This window comes from Hylobates moloch, unplaced genomic scaffold (assembly GCF_009828535.3).
Source record: "Hylobates moloch isolate HMO894 unplaced genomic scaffold, HMol_V3 SCAFFOLD_12, whole genome shotgun sequence".
Taxonomy (NCBI): Eukaryota; Metazoa; Chordata; class Mammalia; order Primates; family Hylobatidae; genus Hylobates; species Hylobates moloch.
In genome coordinates this window covers 21,678,798-21,698,386 of record NW_026652287.1, presented here as the reverse complement: position 1 = coordinate 21,698,386, position 19,589 = coordinate 21,678,798, and the positions used below count along the sequence as shown (strand labels likewise).

At 52.1% G+C, this 19,589-nt stretch overlaps 1 protein-coding gene and 1 long non-coding RNA gene across 7 annotated transcripts in view; one reads left to right on the top strand and one right to left on the bottom strand.

The window, feature by feature from the left end:
• CUX2 (cut like homeobox 2) overlaps window positions 1–19,589 on the top strand; it is a 328,467-nt gene that overhangs the window by 250,831 nt on the left and 58,047 nt on the right. For all 6 annotated transcript variants that reach the window (XM_058425442.1, XM_032168684.2, XM_032168682.2 and 3 more), the window contains 4 exons: window positions 14,339–14,473; window positions 16,400–16,523; window positions 18,284–18,360; window positions 19,412–19,478. In XM_058425442.1, coding sequence (XP_058281425.1) covers window positions 14,339–14,473; window positions 16,400–16,523; window positions 18,284–18,360; window positions 19,412–19,478 — 403 coding nt within the window. The remainder of the gene's footprint in view (window positions 1–14,338; window positions 14,474–16,399; window positions 16,524–18,283; window positions 18,361–19,411; window positions 19,479–19,589) is intronic.
• The window catches only part of LOC116477926 (uncharacterized), a 29,049-nt gene continuing 17,597 nt past the window's right edge, over window positions 8,138–19,589 (bottom strand). The window contains exons 2-3 of the long non-coding RNA XR_009209015.1: window positions 10,632–10,915; window positions 8,138–8,311 (exon numbers count right to left, since the gene is read on the bottom strand). This is a non-coding gene — a long non-coding RNA (uncharacterized LOC116477926). The remainder of the gene's footprint in view (window positions 8,312–10,631; window positions 10,916–19,589) is intronic.

The following is a 19,589-nucleotide window of genomic DNA, read 5'->3' as shown; positions in this document are numbered from 1 at the left end:
TTGTTGGAGGTGGGGTCAAGAAATTCCAGTTCCTCTGAGCTCTTGGCTCAGGATATCAGGTGGGGGTCTCATCTGCCCCCTGCCCTACCCAACCTTATGGATGTGGGGGCCCCCATCTGCGCCAGGATTAATGGTTGCTAGAGTTTGAGGGATGAAGCCCAGAAACTCACGTTTGGAGGGCCACAGCCCACTCTGAACCCAGCTGCCACCCTCGGCCACAGCACCCCACCCTCCCAGCCTACGCAGGGAGGGGAGAGGAGATTGGCACTGGGTGTCCCCTGGGCCAGCCCCATATCCCCATCTGTGAAATGGGTTGGTGGTTATGAAGATGGAGCAAAGTTGTATTTCTGGGACGGTAACCCCCGGGGAGGTTGGTAGGACAGTCAGCTGCCGTTTCCTTATCTGATGCAAGCTGTTTCTCTTAGTATTTCCTGTGTCTAGAATACTCCCCCGCACCCCCCCTGCTAGCTGCCTCATTAGGGCTCTGCGGAGACACCACTCCCCTGACCAGGCTGCCCAGTTATCGCCACCCAGTCCACCCTCTCCCCCAACCCTGTTTCATTTTGCTTCTGAGCCCATCTCACTCCAGTTGCCTCACCCATGCTTTGTCCATCATTCCCTCTAGAATGTCAGCCCCAGGAGGGCAGGAATTTTCTATCATTTCCTGCTGGACCTCCACATCCCAGAGCTTTCCCTGACACACAGCAGGCACTCGGGAAATATTTGGCAACTGAAGAAATGCTGTCAACACGTAGTAGACTGGTGGATAAATGACGCCTGCACTGGGGACTCTTAGTCACCTGTCACGGCTGTAACAAATACCATGAGCTTAGAGGCTTAAAACAACACACATTGATGATCTCACCGTTCTGCGGAACAGAAGTCCAAGATGGGTCTCACTGGGCAAAAATCAAAGCATTCGCGGGGCCGTGTTGTTTCTGGAGGCAGGAGGCTGCAGGGGAGAAATCGTTTCCTTGTCTTTTCCACCTTCTGGGACTGGGGCTGCCCATGTTCCTTGGCTCATGGCCTCTTCTTCCATCTTCAAAGCCAGCCGGGCAGCCTCTTCAGTCAATCTCTGACTGTGATCCCCTTCCATCTGCACCCTTCAGTCCCTGTGCCATGTAACATAACACTCAGGGGCAGGGTGTGGTGGCTCACACCTGTAATCCCAGCACTTTGGGAGGCTGAGGCGGGAGGATCACCTGAGCCCAGGAGTTTGAGACCAGCCTGGGCAACAACCCCATCTCTACAAAAATTAAAAAATTATCTGGGCGTGGTGGCACGTGCCTGTGGCCCCAGCTACTCCAGAGGCTGAGACAGGAGGATTGATCGCTTGAGCCCAGGAGGTCGAGGCTGCAGTGAGCCGTGATTGTGCCACTGCACTCTGACCTGGGTGACAGAGCAAGACCCTGTCTCTAAAAAGAACAACAAAAAACACTCACAGGTTCTGAGGGTCAAGATGTCTTTGAGGAGCCATTATTCTGCCTGCTACAGAGATGCCCCCAGGAAAACTCTCAAACTCTGTGGCGCCCTACCCTCTCACCCAGAGCTCTAATAACTTCATCATTTATCACACTTTTCAAACAACGCACGTTAATTGAGCGCCTACTACGTGAAGAGCCAGAGCAGGACCCAGGGAAGGAAGGGAAGACTCAGGAATGAAAAACAAGATTCCCTTGGTGTTCCATGGCTGTCAGGTTCTCTGAGAAACGTTTTCCAAACATTTTAAAGATTTTTTGTCATTTCTCTCTCTTTCAATTTGTGTTTGTAAGAGTAGCCAGTGACATTTAGCTGATGCATCGAATAATACTATTGGACAAAGTAGACGGGAGGCCCTTTGGTTTGCCAGGTCGCCCGGCAGAGCATTCTACTCCATAGAAGTTGGCAGAATCCTGCAATTGTCTGGATATTAGTAATTTTTTCCTCCCTACCCCAACTCCCAGCAAAGTAGCTCAGGGCTCCATGAATTCCTGCCAGATAGGGAAGGTGGGAAGAAATGAGTTCCCTGTACAGTGTAAAATCTGGGAACACAGCACTGTGTGTTGGGGGAGGAAACAAGGAGTGGAAAATACCCAGGGAAGTAAATGATCTTTATAGCTGTGTACTTTCTAGAGCAGCCAACTGAACCCACAGCACAGCTCCTCAGGAGTCGGAGAGAATGAGGAGGCAGGAGGATCAGTGCCTAGGACCTGCCAGGTCCCCTTATGGCATGGGCTTGTCTCCCTGAATGGCAAATGAAATGGGTATAGCAGGAGAGAAGTAGGTTAGACTTGAGTGAAGACTTCCTTCCTGAGACTCGGAGCCTTGGCAGTTCCTCAGTCCTGCCTGTCTCACAGTTTGTATTGAGTCCATTGCCACATGTTATGGTTTGAATTGTGTCCTCCAGAAAGATATGTTGAAGTCCTAACCACCACTACCTCTAAATGTGGCCTCATTTGGAAAAAGCATCTTTGCAGGATATAATCAAGGTAAGATTAGGTCATTAGAGTGGCCTCTAATCCAGTATGATTGACGTCCTCAGAAGAAGAGGAGAGGCCAGGTGTGGTGGCTCATGCCTAAAATCCCAGCACTTTGGGAGGCCAAGATGGAAGGATTGCTGGAACCCAGGAGTTTGGCACCACAGTGAGCTGTGATCATGTCACTGCCCTCCAGTCTAGGCAACAGAGCAAGAACCCATCTCAAAAATAAACAAAGAGCTGGGCTCGGTGGCTCATGCCTGTAATCCCAGCACTTTGGAAGGCCGAGGCCAGCAGATCGCAAGGTCAAGAGATCGAGACCATCTTGGCCAACATGGTGAAACCCCTTCTCTACTAAAGATACAAAAATTAGCTGGGTGTGGTGGCACGTGCCTTTAGTCCCAGCTACTTGGGAGGCTGAGGCAGGAGAATCACTTGAACCCGGGAAGTGGAGGTTGCAGTGAGCCGAGATCGTGCCACTGCACTCCAGCCTGGCGAAAGAGTGAGACTCCATCTCAAAAATAAACAAGGACCAGGCACGGTGGCTCATGCCTATAATCCCAGCACTTTGGGAGGCTGAGGTGGATGGATCACTTGAAGTCAGGAATTCAAGACCAGCCTGACCAGCATGGCGAAACCCCATCTCTACTAAAAATAAAATACAAAAACTAGCTGGGCATCGTGGCTTATGCCTGTAATTTCAGCTACTTGGGAGCCTGAGGCAGGAGAATCGCTTGAACCCGGGAGATGGAGGTTGCAGTGAGCCAAGATCGCGTTACCCTACTCCAGCCTGGGTGACAGAGCAAGACTGTGTCTCAAATAAATAAATGAATAAGAATCGGGGAGAGAGAGACAGAAGGTCACATGACAACGAAAGCCGAGATCGAAGTCATGCAGCTGCAAGCCAAGGAAAGCCAGATTGCAGGTGACACCAGAAGCTGGTGGAAAGGCCCGGGTCTTGCCTAGAGCCTTGGAGAGAGCATGGGCCTACTGACACCTGGATTTTGGACCTCCAGCCTCCAAAACACAGCAGAGCAGATTCCTCCGGCTGCTGTGCCCCATTACCACAAACTGGGTGGTTTAAAGCAACAAATGTTTTCTTTCAGCTGCGGAATCCAGAAGCCCCACATCAAGATGTCAGCAGAGTTAGTTCCTTCTGGAGACTCTGCAGGGGTGTCACACGCCTCTCTCCCAGCTTCTGGGGCTGCCAGCAATCCTTGGCACTCCTCGGCTTCTAGATGTGTCATTTCCACCTCGGCGTCCATCTTCACGTGGCCTCCTTCCCTGTGTGGCTCTGTGCATCCTCTCTTCTTCTCCTGAGGACTCCAATCATTGCATTAGGACCCAGCCTACTCCAATATGATCTCATCTTGACTTGATGACATCTGCAAAGACCCTATTTCCAAATAGGGTCACATTCTGATGTTCCAAATTCACATGAACTTGGGGAAACGCTGTTCAGCTCAGTGCACCAGGTCCCACCAGCGTTTCCTGTGTAACTCTTGGATCTGAGTGCTGCTCCTACTTCTGCCACCACTGTGACCAGAGCCATCATCGTGGCTGCCAGGACTATTGCAGTAGCTGCCTGTCTGGCACCCTCTACACCCCATTTTTCAAAGAGCAGCCAGATGAGCCTTTGAAAAAGGCAAATTAGAATGTGTCCTCCCACTGCCCTCATCTACATTATCAACAGAGGGGCTTTGGGATCTACCTGCCCACCTGTCCCCCCCATCTCCCCCAACTTCACTCCAGCCACTGGGACCTGGTGTCATGTCCTCAGATGCCACTGAGCTTTGCACAGATTCCTTCCAGCCACCAGCCTTTTGCACAAGCGGTGCCTCCCACCTAGACCTCTCTCCCACATATCTTCCCTGCTTCTCAGCAGCACCCCTAGTTCCATGTCACTGAGGTCTTTCCCAATCTCCTCCCTAAGGTGAGTCGAGATCCCCCCAGGGTCGGTGTTGATGGAAACATTCTCTATGTTCCCACTGAGCACCTTTCCGAAGGAGCAGCATCTGTCTCCCACACTGGGATGTCAGCTGCACAAAGACAAGGGTCTCATTTGTCTCACTCACCATCATGCCTCCCACAGACGCTCAATAAACTCGGGCTGAGTGAAGCAGGCTCAAGGACTCAGGTGCCCTGAGGAGCTCTGCCAGCTTCAGACTCATCACTGCAGAATGCACCAGCACCAGTCACAGATTTCATATCCACAGACTCCTGGGAAGGGGGTGGGGGGTCTGTGTTTGTCCCTGTTTTACAGATGGGGAAACTGAGGCTCTGAGAAGCAAGTGATTTGGATCCTCTGGGAGGCAGAGGCCAAGACAGCTTTAGATATGCAACGGATTAGGGGAAGGCCCGTGAAGGAAAGAGGGGAGGGAGAAGGAGGAGGCGGGATGCTGGTCTGATGCCTGAGAAAAGAGGAGGAGGGAGGATTAGACAGGGTGAGCCTCGGACTGCAGCATGGCTCTGAGGAAATCTTGGCCAGGATGGTGGGGAGTTTCAGAGCAAGGTATATTGGTCAGGTCCGGCTACCATTAAAAACATACCACAGGCTGGGTACAGTGGCTTACACCTGTAATCCCAGCGCTTTGGGAGGCCGAGGCAGGCAGATCACGAGGTCAAGAGATGGAGACCATCCTGGCTAACACGGTGAAACCCCGTCTCTACTAAAAATACAAAAAATTAGCTGGGCGAGGTGGTGGGCGCCTGTAGTCCCAGCTACTTGGGAGGCTGAGGCAGGAGAATGGCGTGAACCCGGGAGGCAGAGCTTGCAGTGAGCCAAGATCGCGCCATTGCACGCCAGCCTGGGCGACAGAGCGAAACCCTGTCTCAAAAAAAAAAAAAAAAATACCACAGGCCATGCATCTTGGCTCACGCCTATAATCCCAGCACTTTGGGAAGCCGAGGCAGGCAGATTGCCTGAGGTCAGGAGTTTGAGACCAGCCTGACCAACATGGTGAAACCCCGTCTCTCCTAAAAATACAAAATTAGGTGTGGTGGCCTGCACCTGTAGTCCCAGCTACTCGGGAGGCTGGGGCAGGAGAATCACTTGAGCCTGGGCAACAAGCACGAAACTCCATCTAAAAAAAACACACAGAGAACAGGAGGCTTAAATGCAAGAAATTTACTTTCCCACAGTGCGGAAGGCTGGAAGTCCAAGATCAAGGTGCCTTCAGGGTTGGTTTCCAGTAGAACCTCCCTTCCTGGCTTGCAGACAGCTGCCTTCTTACTGTGTCCTCACACAGCCTTCCCTCTATTAGTGCACAGAAAAAGGGATGGTCAGTGGGTCATTTAAATTAGTGTCCCACCTCCCCCCACCAAAGGCTGTTCAGAAAGTCAGGGATGCTTCTGACAATCTAGAGGATACCATAGGTCGGGTGTGGTGGCTCACATCTGTAATCCCAGTACTTTGGAAGGCCGAGGCGGGTAGATCACTTGAGGTCAGGAGTTAGACACCAGCCTGGCCAACATGGTGAAACTCTGTCTCTACTAAAAATACAAAAAAAAAAATTAGCCAGGTGTGGTGGCACATGCCTGTAATCTCAGCTACTCTGGAGGCTGAGGTGGGAGAATCATTTGAACCCAGGAGGCAGAGGTTGCGGTGAGCCGAGATCGCGCCAACTGCACTCCAGCCTGGGTGATGGAGTGAGACTCTGTCTTAAAAAAAAAAAAAAAAAAAACCATCTCCAAATGTAGTCACATGGGGGGCAGGTTAGGCCTTCAGGATGCAGGTCTGCAGCAGACAGGGTCACAGTTCAGTCCATGGTACAACTGCCTGTTCCAGCATCGGGCAGGACTACCCCCACCGTGCTCAGCCACTGGAAGATGCCACACCTGGAAGCTGTCACCAACGCCTCGAGGGAGGTGTTCTCTTGAAGGGAGCACTGAGTGGCACCTTCCACAGCTGCCACGATTCATAATAGCAGCACTCATTTGGAGTCCGCAGATGATGGGCACTGACGCGGGAGCTCGGTGTGCTCAGATAACCCCAGCATAACCCCGTGCCATAGGTCCTTTTGTTATCTCCCTTTTACTAATGGGGAAACTGAGGCTTGGGGACCCTAAGTGACTTTCCCTGGTGGTGTTACAGCCAGGGTTTGACCTCCAGCCTCCCTTCATTTCCCTTTCTCTAAGCTTGTCTCTGAGGATTTGGGCAAGTCACAGTGTTCCCCAATTTCTGTATTTTTAGTAGAGAGGGGTTTCACCATGTTGGTCAGGCTGGTCTCAAACTCCTGACCTCAGGCAGTCTGCCCACCTCGGCCTCCTAAAGTGCTGGGATTACAGGCGTGAGCCATGGCACCCAGCCTGTGGTTTGTTTTTAATGGCAGCTGGAGCTGACCAATACACCTTGCTCTGAAACTCCCCACCAGCCTGGCCGAGACTTTCTCAGAGTCGTGCTGCAGTCCGAGGCTCATCCTGTCCAATCCTCCCTCCTCCTTCCCTCCTTTCTCAGGCATCAGACCAGCACCCTGCCTCCTGTCTCTCCTTCCCCTCTTTCTTTGGTGGGCCTTCCCCTACTAAATCCCTTGCATATCTCTTGTATCAAGCTCAACCATGAGGGTGTCTCATAATCACCCTCCCTGACCATCCCAGCTGTAAGGGATAGACCCAGGGCCAAAGCACTCGCTTCCATGGGATCCTGCCTCTATCTGATGACACCTAATGTTGAGTGCATGCCTGGCATATATTGTAATGGGCATTTGGACAGGGGAACCAGAGAATTCAGTGCATTGTCCAGCGTCACACAGCAGGCCAGCAGCAGGACCGAGGGCAGCCATCTGACTTGTGCTCTTGGTCTAATAGTAAGAAGCCACGGCCCTCATGTCCTGTCTCAAAGCAGCCTGGCCCAGGAGACAAGGCCGGGCAGGAGCACAGCACAGCTTGGACACGAGCGTTGGTCCCCTCTGGCCTCCCTGGGAATCAGCCCATTGTTCTTTACTGAGCACTCAGGTGTACCAGGCACTGTGTTAACTGCTTTACAAAACTTAGGTTTCACATCTTCATAGTAACCTTGGTAGATGCAGTTAGTGTCACCATTTTACAGAAGGGAAAACTGAAGCTTAAAGGGCTGAAATGCTTTACTTAAGACCGCACAATGAGTAAGTGGCAGAGATGGGATTCTAACCTAGATGGCTCTGCCTGCAGAGCCGCGCTTTGAGCTCACCTCCCACTTCTTGCTCTCGCTCTAATCAAACCTCTGCTCAAGTGACGCTTTCGCCTTGTGCAGCTCGGAAGGGCCTCTGGTCTCTTCGCCAACCTCTCGTTGTCTCAGTTAGTGAGCAGATGTTTATGAGGCACCTACTGTGTGTCAGCAAACAAGACAGACCCTTAGAGCCTGTTTCCTCCTCTTTCCTTCCTGGAGGCGCACCGCAGGAGTCCACCCCTCCTGGTTGCTTCCTGGCCAGGCTGCCCTGCACCAGCCCTGTCTAAGCCACAGGGTTTCCTTTCTCCCCCAAACCTGTGACGACGTCCGGGAAAGCCCAGGGTACACCTGGCCCTGCACCCTCCTGAGCATTCAATCCTCAGTCTCTTTATTATTAGGCCAAATTTTTACCCAGCCTTGAAATGAACCTATTTTTTAGGTCTCCTTTGGCCCAAAATCATTCATCACGTGTATCCATCAGGATTCTTTAGTGTCATGCAGCAGAAGCCAGCTCTGCAAAACTGTTAGGCACGAAAGGAATTTATTAGAAGGCAGAAGGTGGGGGAGAATGGTGAGACCACCTGGGTCAGATGGGACCAGAGCAGTGGGTAGCTGGGCCGGCTGAGGGATTCCTTCAAATTCCCAGGTCAGAGCATCTGACCCTCTGCCAGGGGAAGGCGGGGCATCTTAATTGACAGCTCCATTGTATCTAAGAGAGAAAGGAAATCATCCATTAGTTAGAAGGTCTAACAGCTGAGCCATGAATGACCCCACCTGCTCCTGAAAGGACTAAGATTGACACACGTGAGAATCTTTAGGACTGAGACCCTGAGATGTTTGACAAATTCCCCAGGGGACTCTGATGTGCCCCCTGCTTAGAGCCAGCAAGGTCTCTCGAACACCCTGTTCTGCCAAGCGGGGCCAATGTCCCTGGATGGCAGCCCAGCCCTCCCTGCCTCACCCTGGGGAAATGACTTCACCCCAGTGCCTCCATTTTTCCATGTGGGAAATCGGGATCCAGCAGTGCCTGTCTCCGTGTTGTGGTGAAGACTGAATGAATTCTAATCCATGGAAAGGGCTTTGGCCGTTAGGACTCCATTGCAGCCCCACTTTGGCCAAGGCATCTGGATGTCACTGCCACCTTCTCCCTCAAGTTGGGGAATCCGGGGCAGCACAGTGTGAGAAGAAGAGGTCTAAGGGCCCATCTCAGCCTGCCACCAACTCTCCAGCAGATTTCAGGGATAACATCAGACCCCACTGTGTTCTGGGGTGGAAGGGATGTTGGCCAGATTGATCTGATAGATCCCTCCCTAGTGTGACTTTCTAAGCTTGAATCTTTGGGTCCCAGAGTAGAGTTAGCTCAAAGCAGGATTATTAGATTCTGGGTCTCTGGGGGACTGATGCAAACAGGTGAAGCCATACCCTGTCCCGAGTTCCACAGAGCATATCTGCCCAGACAGCCAGCGCCCAGAATGCCAGCACCTGGTGTGCTGCCTTGTCTAGGGGTGATGAAAGCAGACAGCACTTAGCAAGCCCCACCCTGTGCCTGGCGCCATGCAATTCTCTGCACACCTTCTCTCCCCGAGTCCTTAACCACCCTACACATGCACCCCCATTTTACAGATGAGGAAACAGAGGCTCCAAGAGGTTAGCTTGGCCAATTGCAGTAGGAGCTGACACCCAATCCTTAAGTCACTACTGCCTCTCTCAATATCTTTTTAAAATCTTCCCAATAAGAATTCCTGGGAAGGCCAGGTGTGGTGGCTCACACCTGTAATCCTAGCAGTTTGGGAAGCCAAGGCAGGAGGATCACTTTAGGCAGGGGTTTGAGACCAGTCTGGGCAACATAGCAAGACCCCATCTCTACAAAAATTAAAAAATCAGTGGCCAGGCACAGTGGCTCATGCCTGTAATTCTAGCACGTTGGGAGGCCAAGGCAGGTGGATCACCTGAGATTGGGAGTTTGAGACCAGCCTGGCCAACATAATGAAACCCCATCTCTACTGAAAATACAAAAATTAGCCTGGCATGGTGGTAGCTGTAGTCCCAGCTACTCGGGAGGCTAAGGCAGGAGAATCGCTTGAACCCAGGAGGCAGAGGTTGCAGTGAGCCAAGATCTAGCCATGGCACTCCAGCCTGGGCAACAGAGCAAGACCTTGTCTCCAAATAATAACAATAATAATAATTCCTGGGAATTAGGAAGTTTCCAGTTTATAAGTGGAGAAACTGAGGCTCCAGGCCCTATGGGATCTGGACCCTGAGCTGGACTTTGGATTCTGTGAGCTTAATGACTGTTTTACACTGTACCTGCAAAGGAAGGCAAAAAGACAGAGCTTTGAGATCTATGGACCTGAATCAAAGGTCCAGCCAGCCCCCATTTCCACCAACCTCTCTGGGGAGCCACCTGAGGCCAGCCTCCCCAAGACAGAGCACACAGCCAGCAAGGAATGACCCACAGGGCCTTGGAGTAGAACGAAACGTCAATACCTAATCCCTGCGAACAGGGTGAGTGACAGACTTCCTTTATCACCAAGTATAGTCATTTGGCTCAATGGGCTCATGGCCAGCAGGGCCCCTGGGCCACGAGCCGGATCCTCCCCCTCCTTGGAACCAGAGCAAGCCCTCTATGGCCCCGCACAGTCCGCTTGGCACTGCACCGTCTTGTATTTGTCTAACTTCCCTGACCCCGGCGAGTGATCGTCGCCTTTTTTCCTCCTTTCTCAAAAACCAGGACACAATAGGAAGCGTTTCCTTGAACTTATTAAAAAATCCAGACTTGTAAATTAATTTGTTCGTGTTGTACAAAGGCAGTGCAGATGGACTCATTAGCATGCACACAACAAATAATTATAGATGAATTTTTAGCTGGCCTGCCTAATGCGCTTGCTGGGTTAATTATGTCAATGTATAATTACATCAGCCCGGGGAGACATAATGGCATACCCTGCTGCGCAGGCCCTGCCTAATGACGGGGCGTGGGGGCTGCCGGCAGACGAAAGCCACAGCCGCCTTCCCGCGCACCTGCTTACCTCGGCATGGACGCCCATTGTCCAAGCCCCTGCCACCTAAACAAACAGGTCACAGCAGAGTAAAACAGGGAAGCCGCCTTGTTCCAGCCGGACCTGAAGGCCCCATGTACAGGCACTGCCCCGTTTCTTCCATCAGCAGATCTTTATTGGGTTGGACTGTGGGTCATACTTCATGGTAGGTACAAGAATTCCAGCAGGGTGGGGGTGGAAGGGGGTGCAAAAACAGATACAGTCTGGCCTCCTCTTGTCGAGTTTGCAGTCCAGTGGGTGTTAATTAGGTGAACCTGCAAATAAACATGCATTAGAACTGCAGTGGGTGCCGTGAAGGAAAGGTGCAGGCAGTTCATATCAGAGGACAGGTTAGTCGAGGAGGGCTTCCTGGAAGAAGTGACATTTGAGTTGCACTATGGAAGGCAAGTAAGTGTTTACTAGCTGAAAGGGGTAGGTCAGGGGAGGGTGTTTCTGGCAAAGGTTCTCATGCAAAGGGTCTGAGGTGGGAAGCCAATGTGACTGGAGCTCAGAAAGAAGTGAGGGCTTCTGCTTACTCTGAGCTGACCAAGTGTCTGGTGCCATGTGGAGCATTTTACATGCATCCTTACCACAGCCCCATGAGGTTGCTACATTTATGGTGAGGCACAGAGAGGTAGAGTCACTTGCCAAAGTCACACAGCAATCCTAAGAAGCAAGTATAGATTAGCAGACTCCAGGGATACCTAACCTTGAGGTCCACATTCTTGATCCCTCTGCTTCCCAGCAGAGAGCAAGGGCCAAGCAGATGCTGGCAGAAAAATCTGGGGGAGGGGCCAGGCACGATAACTCACGCCTGTAATCCCAGCACTTTGGGAGGTCAAGGCAGGCAGATCACCTGAGGTCAGGAGTTCGAGACCAGCCTGACCAACATGGTGAAACCCCAACCCTATTAAAAATACAAAAATATGGCCGGGCGCAGTAGCTCATGCCTGTAATCCCAGCACTTTTGGAGGCCAAAGTGGGTGGATCACCTGAGGTCAGGAGTTCAAGACCAGCTTGGCCAACATGGTGAAACCCCATCTCTACCAAAAATATAAAAATTAGCTGGGTGTGATGGCGCGCATCTGTAATCTCAGCTACTCAGGAGGCTGAGGCAGGAATGTTGCTTGAACCCAGGAGGCGGAGGTTACAGTGAGCCGAGATCATGCCACTGCATTCCGGCCTGGGCAACAGCACAAGACTCCATCTCAAAAAAAACAAAAAACAAAAACAAAAAAAAAAACAAAAATTACCCAGGCGTGGTCGCACACACCTGGAATCCCAGCTACTCGGGAGGCTGAGTCAGGAGCATAGCCTGAACACAGGAGGCAGAAATTGCAGTGAGCTCAGATCACGCCACTGCACTCCAGCCTGGGCAACAGAGCCAGACTCTGTCTCAAAAAAAGAAAAAAGGAAAAAAGAAAATTCTGGGGGAGGGACCAGGAAGAGACAGGGCTTCCATGCATTAGAAAGAACTGAACCAGACTAGACCCCTTGGTCCATATCCAGGACCCTGGCTTTCCTGGGTGCCATGGACACCATCTGCACCTGCTGGGGCTGTCAAGAGCAGGCACTAGGACAGGAGGCCTTTGTGATATCACAGCAAGAGGCCCAGATTCGAGTCTCACATCTACCCTTCAGCAAGTCACCTGGTTTCTCTGAGCCTCAGTTTCCTCATCTGTGAAAATGCATTGGATCCAAGCCAGCCTCCAGGGGATGCCGTGAGGATGCTGGGAAGCCAGTCCCGTGCATGGGCTTTGTAGCCTGGAAGATGCCAACATACCTCTGAGATGATCCACGTTTCTTAGTCCCTGCCCTAGATGGGGACTTAGGGAAAGTGTCCTGGAAGAAGTGAGGCAGGACTCCAGAGTGTAAGGAAGCGGATGTGCTTGCGGTGTGAAGGGCTGGGAGAGGGAACCGAATTCCAGGCAGAAGGACTTGCACGTTCCTCATCTTTGAGTGATTGGGGAATTGGTGGACATCTTACATCTAGATGTGTGTTTTGCCCCCGAAAAAGCCCTTAACCAACAACGTGTGTCACAAATGATGGTGTCACCAGGTCCACCAAGAAGCACATCAAGGATTACATGGGAGAGGATGTTGGTGCAAAATAGGAATGCAGGGAGCGGGAAGGCTGGGAGAGCTCGTGGAGAGGTGGGGCAGCTGCCTGGGAGCATCTAGACCCCCACACAGCCTACAGAAGTGCTGGGCGAGGCTATGGGGGAGTCGTCACTCCTAAGTCAGCCCTCAGAGCAGTCCCACCTCAGTATCCCTGCTGCACACAGGCATGGTCGGCGGAGGCCATGGGAAGGTTGGCCTCAGAGCGATGGATCTCAGAGCAACAGCCAGATCCTTGCTCAGTGTTCCTCGCTGTCGCTGGAGGTCTGCAAGGCACAGTCTCAAAGTGCCACAGATGGCATCATAAAATCAAGAAAATCCAATGAAGCCAGGGCAACATGGTGTGAGACTTGTCTCTACAAAAAAATACAAAAATTAGCTGGGCATGGTGGTGCACACCCTTGATCCCACCTACTCGGGAGGCTGAGGCAGGATCACTTGAACAGAATCTCACTCTGTTGCTGAGGCTGGGGTACAGTGATGCAATCTCCACTCTCTGCAGCCTCGACCTCCCAGGCTCAAGTGATCCTCCCACCTCAGCCTTCTGAGTAACTGGGACTACAGGCATGTGCCACCATGCCCAGCTAATTTTATTTAATTTTTTTTTTGAGATGGAGCCTTACTCTGTACCCCAGGCTGGAGTGCAGTGGCGTCATCTCAGCTCACTGCAACCTCTGCCTCCCGGGTTCAAGTGATTCTCCTGTCTCAGCCTCCCAAGTAGCTGGGATTACAGGTGCCCACCACCACACCCAGCTAATTTTTATATTTTTACTAGCAATGGGGTGTCACCATATTGGTCAGGTTGGTCTCGAACTCCTGACCTCAGGTGATCCACCCGCCACGGCCTCCCAAAGTACTGGGATTACAGGCATGAGCCACTGCGCCCAGACTATTTTTTAAATCTTTTTGCAGAGATGAGATCTTGCCACGCTCCCCAGGCTGGTCTTGAACTCCTGGACTCAAGTGATCCTCCCACCTCGGCCTCCCAAATTGCTGGGATTACAGGCGTTAGCCACTGCACTCAGCCAGCCTTTTTTTTTTTTGAGACAGAGTCTTGCTCTGTCGCCCAGGCTGGAGTGCAGTGGCATGATCTCAGCTCACTGCAATCTCCACCTCCTGGGTTCAAGCGATTCTCCTGCTTCAGCCTCCCGAATAGCTGGGACTACAAGCATGCACCACCACGCCTGGCTAATTTTTTTGTATTTTTAGCAGAGACGGGGTTTCACCATGTTGGTCAGGCTGGTCTTGAACTCCTGACCTGAAATGATCCGCCTACCTTAGCCTCCCAAAGTGCTGAGATTACAGGCATGAGCCACCGCACCCAGCCTGGCTGACTATTATTATTGTTAGTATTATTCCCAGCTGGGCAGGATACCCACACCCTGGAGATAGCAGGTGCTCCCCTGAACAAGTGCCTGGACAAGCCTGCTCCCTCATAGAGCAGAAAGTCCATGCTACTTCCTGTAAGCTAGCAGGGTGACTCCAGTGGCTCCTGTGGGACCTGCCAGGCCCTGCAGCCACAGCCCGGTTGTCCCTATCCATCAGGCCCTCACTATCCCTGTCTTTCTCTCCCTGCACAGACCCCGTTCCTGTGTTTGAGGCGGCGCGCAGCCTAGACGACAGACTGCAGCCCCCCAGCTTTGACCCCAGCGGGCAGCCCCGGCGAGACCTCCACACTTCGTGGAAGAGGAACCCTGAGCTCCTCAGCCCCAAAGGTACTGATAAGGCCTTCTCGGAGCATCTACAATAAACAACCAGGCTGCAGATCTTCAGAGCCAAACTCAGCCAGCCTTGTTGCGGGGTGGCTGGGGCAGGGAACTGGGCAGGTGAAGGCCTTTGGTAACTCCGGTTCCTGGGTATATATTGATCCTGGCACTGGAAATGCAGTTGGGAGTAAAAGAGAAAAAGTCTGCCCTTGTGGTGATGATCTTCTAGAAGGGGAGACTGTCAGTGAACAAATTAGTAAGACTCATAGCGTGGCAGGTGGAGAGAAAAGTCAAGAGACCCATTCAGGTTCCCACCCTCCATGGCCAGCCCCAAAGCATCCTCTGCCTCAGTGATGAATTCAGCACCAAAAGCACCCACCAAGCCCTGGGATGAGGGCTTGCCGAGGTGGACGTGATGCAGGTGAGGCCAGTGATGGCTGAGTGTCCACATGCACGCCCTCCACAGCAGGGAGGGGAAAATGTCTGGCAGTCCTTCAGTAAGTAAAATACAGGCTCACCACATGACCCAGTAGCGCCATGGCTAGGTGTGGACCCCAGAGAATTGAAAACACGGGCTCAAAACAGTGTACATAAATGTACATGGCAGCGTTACTCATAACAGCAAAGCAAAAACAACTCAAGTGGCTTTCAGCAGCTGAATGAACAAACAAAATATCCATAGAATGGAATATTACTCGGCCATGAAAAGGAAGGAAGCACTGATCCATGCTACAACATGGATGAACTTTGAAAACATGGTGCTGGCCGAGCGCAGTGGCTCATGCCTGTAATCCCAGCACTTTGGGAGGCCAAGGCGGGTGGATCACAAGGTCAGGAGTTCCAGACCAGCCTGACTAACATGGTGAAACCCCATCTCTACTAAAAATACAAAAATTCACCGGGTGTGGTGGCTCACACCTGTAATCCCAGCTACTTGGGAGGCTTAGGCAGGAGAATTGCCTGAACCTGGGAGGCAGAGGTTACAGTGAGCCACGATCACGCCACTGCACTCCAGCCTGAATGCAGTGACAGAGCAAGACTTCGTCTCAAAAAATAAATAAAAAGAAAACATGGTGCTGAGTGGAAGATGCCAGACAGGAAAGGCCACATAATGTACGATTCTGTTGGTGTGAAATGCCAAAACAGGCAAATCCGTAGAGACAGAAAGGAGATTGGTCTTTGCCTAGGGCTGGAGGAAGGGGAATGGGGAGTTGTTTAATGGGTACGAGGGGTTTCCTTTTGGGGCAGTGACAGTGTTCTGGAATTAGTGGCGATGGCTTCACGAAATTGTGAATATACTAAATGTCACTGCAAAATGGTGGTTAAAATAGTGAATTTTGGCCAGGTACATTGGCTTACACCTGTAATCCCAGCACTTTGGGAGGCCAAGGCGGGCAGATCACTTGAGGTCAGGAGTTCAAGGCCAGCCTGGACAACATGGTAAAACCCCATCTCTACTAAACATACAAAAATTAGCCAAGCATGGTGGCAGGCACCTATAATCCCAGGTACTCGGGAGGCTGAGGCAGGAGAATCGCTTGAACCCAGGAGGCAGAGGCTGCAGTGAGCTGAGATTGTGCCACTGCACTCGCAGTCCAGCCTGGGCAACAGAGCAAGACTCCATCTCAAAAAAAAAAAAAAAAGGTGAATTTTATGTGACGTATATTTTACCATAATTTTAAAAGTATAATAAAGCAGGCCGCGGCGTCATGAGCAGGCAAAAGAAGGTCTGCGTGTGCTGACACTGGTGCCACAGTGGAAATGACCTGTGTGCTGAGGACATGCGGCCCGCAGGGCCCCACGGCTGTGCTCTCTCCAAGGCCCAAGTTTGGGAAATTGATCGCAATCGATGATCGATCCGGTTTACAGAAAGCTGCTCTGGCTGTCACGTTGCTCTCTTGGCAATGGGGGTTTTCCCTCTTTTTCTCCCTGCAGAGCAGAGAGAGGGGACGTCGCCTGCTGGGCCCACGCTGACCGAGGGAAGCTGCCTCCCAGGCATTCCCGGGAAAGCCCTCCTGACAGAAACCTTGCTGCAGAGAAATGAGGCGGAAAAACAAAAGTGAGGAAGGGAGGGGGGGGTGGGAAGGAGGAAGGAATGGACAGGGCTCCTGCTGCCCCACCTGGCTGGGTCGTGGACAGGGAAAGTTTCCTACCAGAATCCAGATGCAGGCTGGAGACCGAGATGAGGAAGGGCCCAGGGCTTTGGACTCCAGCCGGAGTCCACTGCAGGAACTCAGTGGCCAGCCCTGGGCAAGTCACATCATCCTCTGAGCCTCAATTTCCCTACCTGGGAAATGGGGCTAAGAGTGGTCCATTCCTCAGCATTCTCTAGAGAAACTGAACTGTTAGGATTTTTTAAATGATTAAGACATGTATTCCTAGGACTTAGCTTATGCAGTTGTGGGAGCTGCCAGGTACAAAATTGGTAGAGCAGGAGTTGGTGCTGCAATCTTTTTAAATTTTATTTTACAATAATTGTAATGTTTTAGAGATGGGATCTTGCTCTGTCACTCAGGCTGGAGTGCAATGACACAATTATAGCCCATTACAGCCTGTAATCCCGGCACTTTGGGAAGCCGAGGCAAGAGGATTGCTTGAGGCCAAGAGTTCAAGACCAGCCTGGGCTACAGAGCTGGAGTGCAGTGGTGCAATCTCAGCTCACTACAACCTCTGCCTTCTGGGTTTAAGCAGTTCTCCTGCCTCAGCTTCCCGAGTAGCTGGGATTACAGGTGTGCACTACCACGCCTAGCTAATTTTTGTATTTTTAGCAGAGACAGAATTTCACCATGTTGGCCAGGATAGTCTCAAAATCCTGACCTCAAGTGATCCTCCTGCTTTGGCCTCCCAAAGTGCTGGGATTACAGATGTGAGTCCCTGTGCATATATATACATATATATTTGTTTGTTTGTTTGTTTGTTTTAATTAGCCAAGCATGGTGGCGTGCACCTGTAGTCCCAGCTACATGTGAGGCTGAGGCAGAGCAGAGGATCACTTGAGCCCAGGTGGTTGAGGCTGTAGTGAGCTATGATTGCACCACTGCACTCCAGCCTGAGCAACAGAGCAAGACCCTATCTTTAAAAAAAAAAAAAGAAAACGGGCCGGGCACGGTGGCTCATGCCTGTAATCCAAGCACTTTGGGAGGCCGAGGCAGGTGGATCACTTGAGGTCGGCAGTTTGAGACCAGCCTGACCAACATGGTGAAACCCTGTCTGTACTAAAATTACAAAAATTAAGTTGTATGTGGTGGTGGGCACCTGCAATCCCAGGTACTGAGGAGGTTTAGGCGGGAGAATTGCTTGAACCTGGGAGGCGGAGGTTGCAGTGAGCCAAGATCGTGCCACTGTACTCCAGCCTGGGCAACAGAGCAAGACTCCATCTCAAAAAAAAAAAAGAAAAAGGAAAACGGAGGAAATGTTACTCCCCCGGGTCAGTATCAGTAACTCACAATATTGCGGAACTATTGGGGGCTGAGCACACCACTGAGCATGCTTCACAGCACCCCCTGAGGCAGACCCTATCAGAAACCCCACTTTAAAAATAAGGAAACTGAGGACCGGAGAGGTTGCTTGCTACTGTAAATTTTTGCCCCTAAAAATCCTGGCAGAAACTAACAGGGGCAGCCATGACGGGGTCCACATAGGCAGTGGAGCAGCAGGACAGACAGGTGCCTGAATGTCGTGTCTAAGGACTTGCAGAAAGACAGAGGTGCAGGTTACAGGGCGTGGGCAAGGGGTAGGAAGCAAGATGGGGCTCGACTCGGGGGCCCCAGGCAAGGCCTTTCCCTGCAGCCAGCACAAGCAGGCCTCATCTCTCCGCAGGGGCCTTCAAGAAGTACAGATCACTTTGGCGGCCAGACTGGGGGAGGCAGAGGAGAAAATCAAAGTCCTACATTCAGGTATGCATCAGCACCATGTGGCCCAGAGGAAGGACTAGGAAGGGACGGTAATGCTGTCAACGAGGGGTCACGGCTTGGGGTCTGCCACATCCAGGTGTTTTAGAATCAAGAGGGCAAAATAGGAGTTTGGGAAGAAGAATCTTACCCAGTGGGGGGGCCGAGCCTCTATGCCCCAGAGGCCACATTGCTGTGGAAAGAGGATTTGAGACACAGTTAATTTAGGTGATGGCCAGGCATGGTGGCTCACACTTGTAATCCCAGCACTTTGGGAGGCTGAAGTGGGAGGGTCGCTTGAACCCCAGAGGTTGAGACCAGCCTGGGCAACATGGCAAGACCCTGTCTCTAATTAATTAATTAATTTAATACAACCCCTGCAGGGGCCAAAATGCTACCAAGCCACCGACTTAGGGGAGGCATTGGGGAGGGGTGAGGTCTGGGGCAAACTGGAGAAATGAGGCCTCATCTAAAGAGACAGCCACTGCTTAGTACCAGCCAGGCACTATCATATGGTCCCCTGTGGCCAGGCCCTTCCATTTTCCCAGAGAAATTAGAAATCTGGAGTTGTATCAAAAACGCTCATTCGTTGTAACACATGAATCTGTTCATTGTGTGGATCTTCCCTGTCTTCCGGCCTGCCAGGTTGGAACCTCGGGGTGGTTGAGCACATGGATGGATGGCCCTGCCCAGGTCCTGAAATGACTTAAGGGTGTTGGGGGGCTTATACCCCAGGTCATGGGGCAGACAGCACCACACCTCCGCCCCCCAACCCCGGCCTGGGTCCCCTGAGCTACCTAGGCCCATGGAGAGCACCTTATCGGCCCTGCACTGCCCACCCCAGCCACTGCACATCCCTCTCACCAGCCTGAGCCCCTCTGGGGGCAGGAAACTCATTCCCTGTCACCAGTTCTGACTGAGAGAAAGAACTCCCTCACTACCCGAGCTCTCATTCTGCCTGCTGGGCTTCACAGAGGGAGTGGGCTCCACCTCCATGGGAGACCCAGCCCCTTCCCACTCGGAGGTGGGGCCTCACCCTGCCTCTGCTTTCTCCCAGCGCTAAAGGCTACGCAGGCAGAGCTGCTAGAGCTGCGGCGGAAATACGACGAAGAGGCGGCATCCAAGTAAGTGAGCCCTGCTGAGGTGTACCTCCTCCCTTGGACCCTCCCAGACAGGCCTCCTCCTTCTGACCCTACCTCCTCCCTTGGACCCTCCCAGACAGGCCTCCTCCTTCT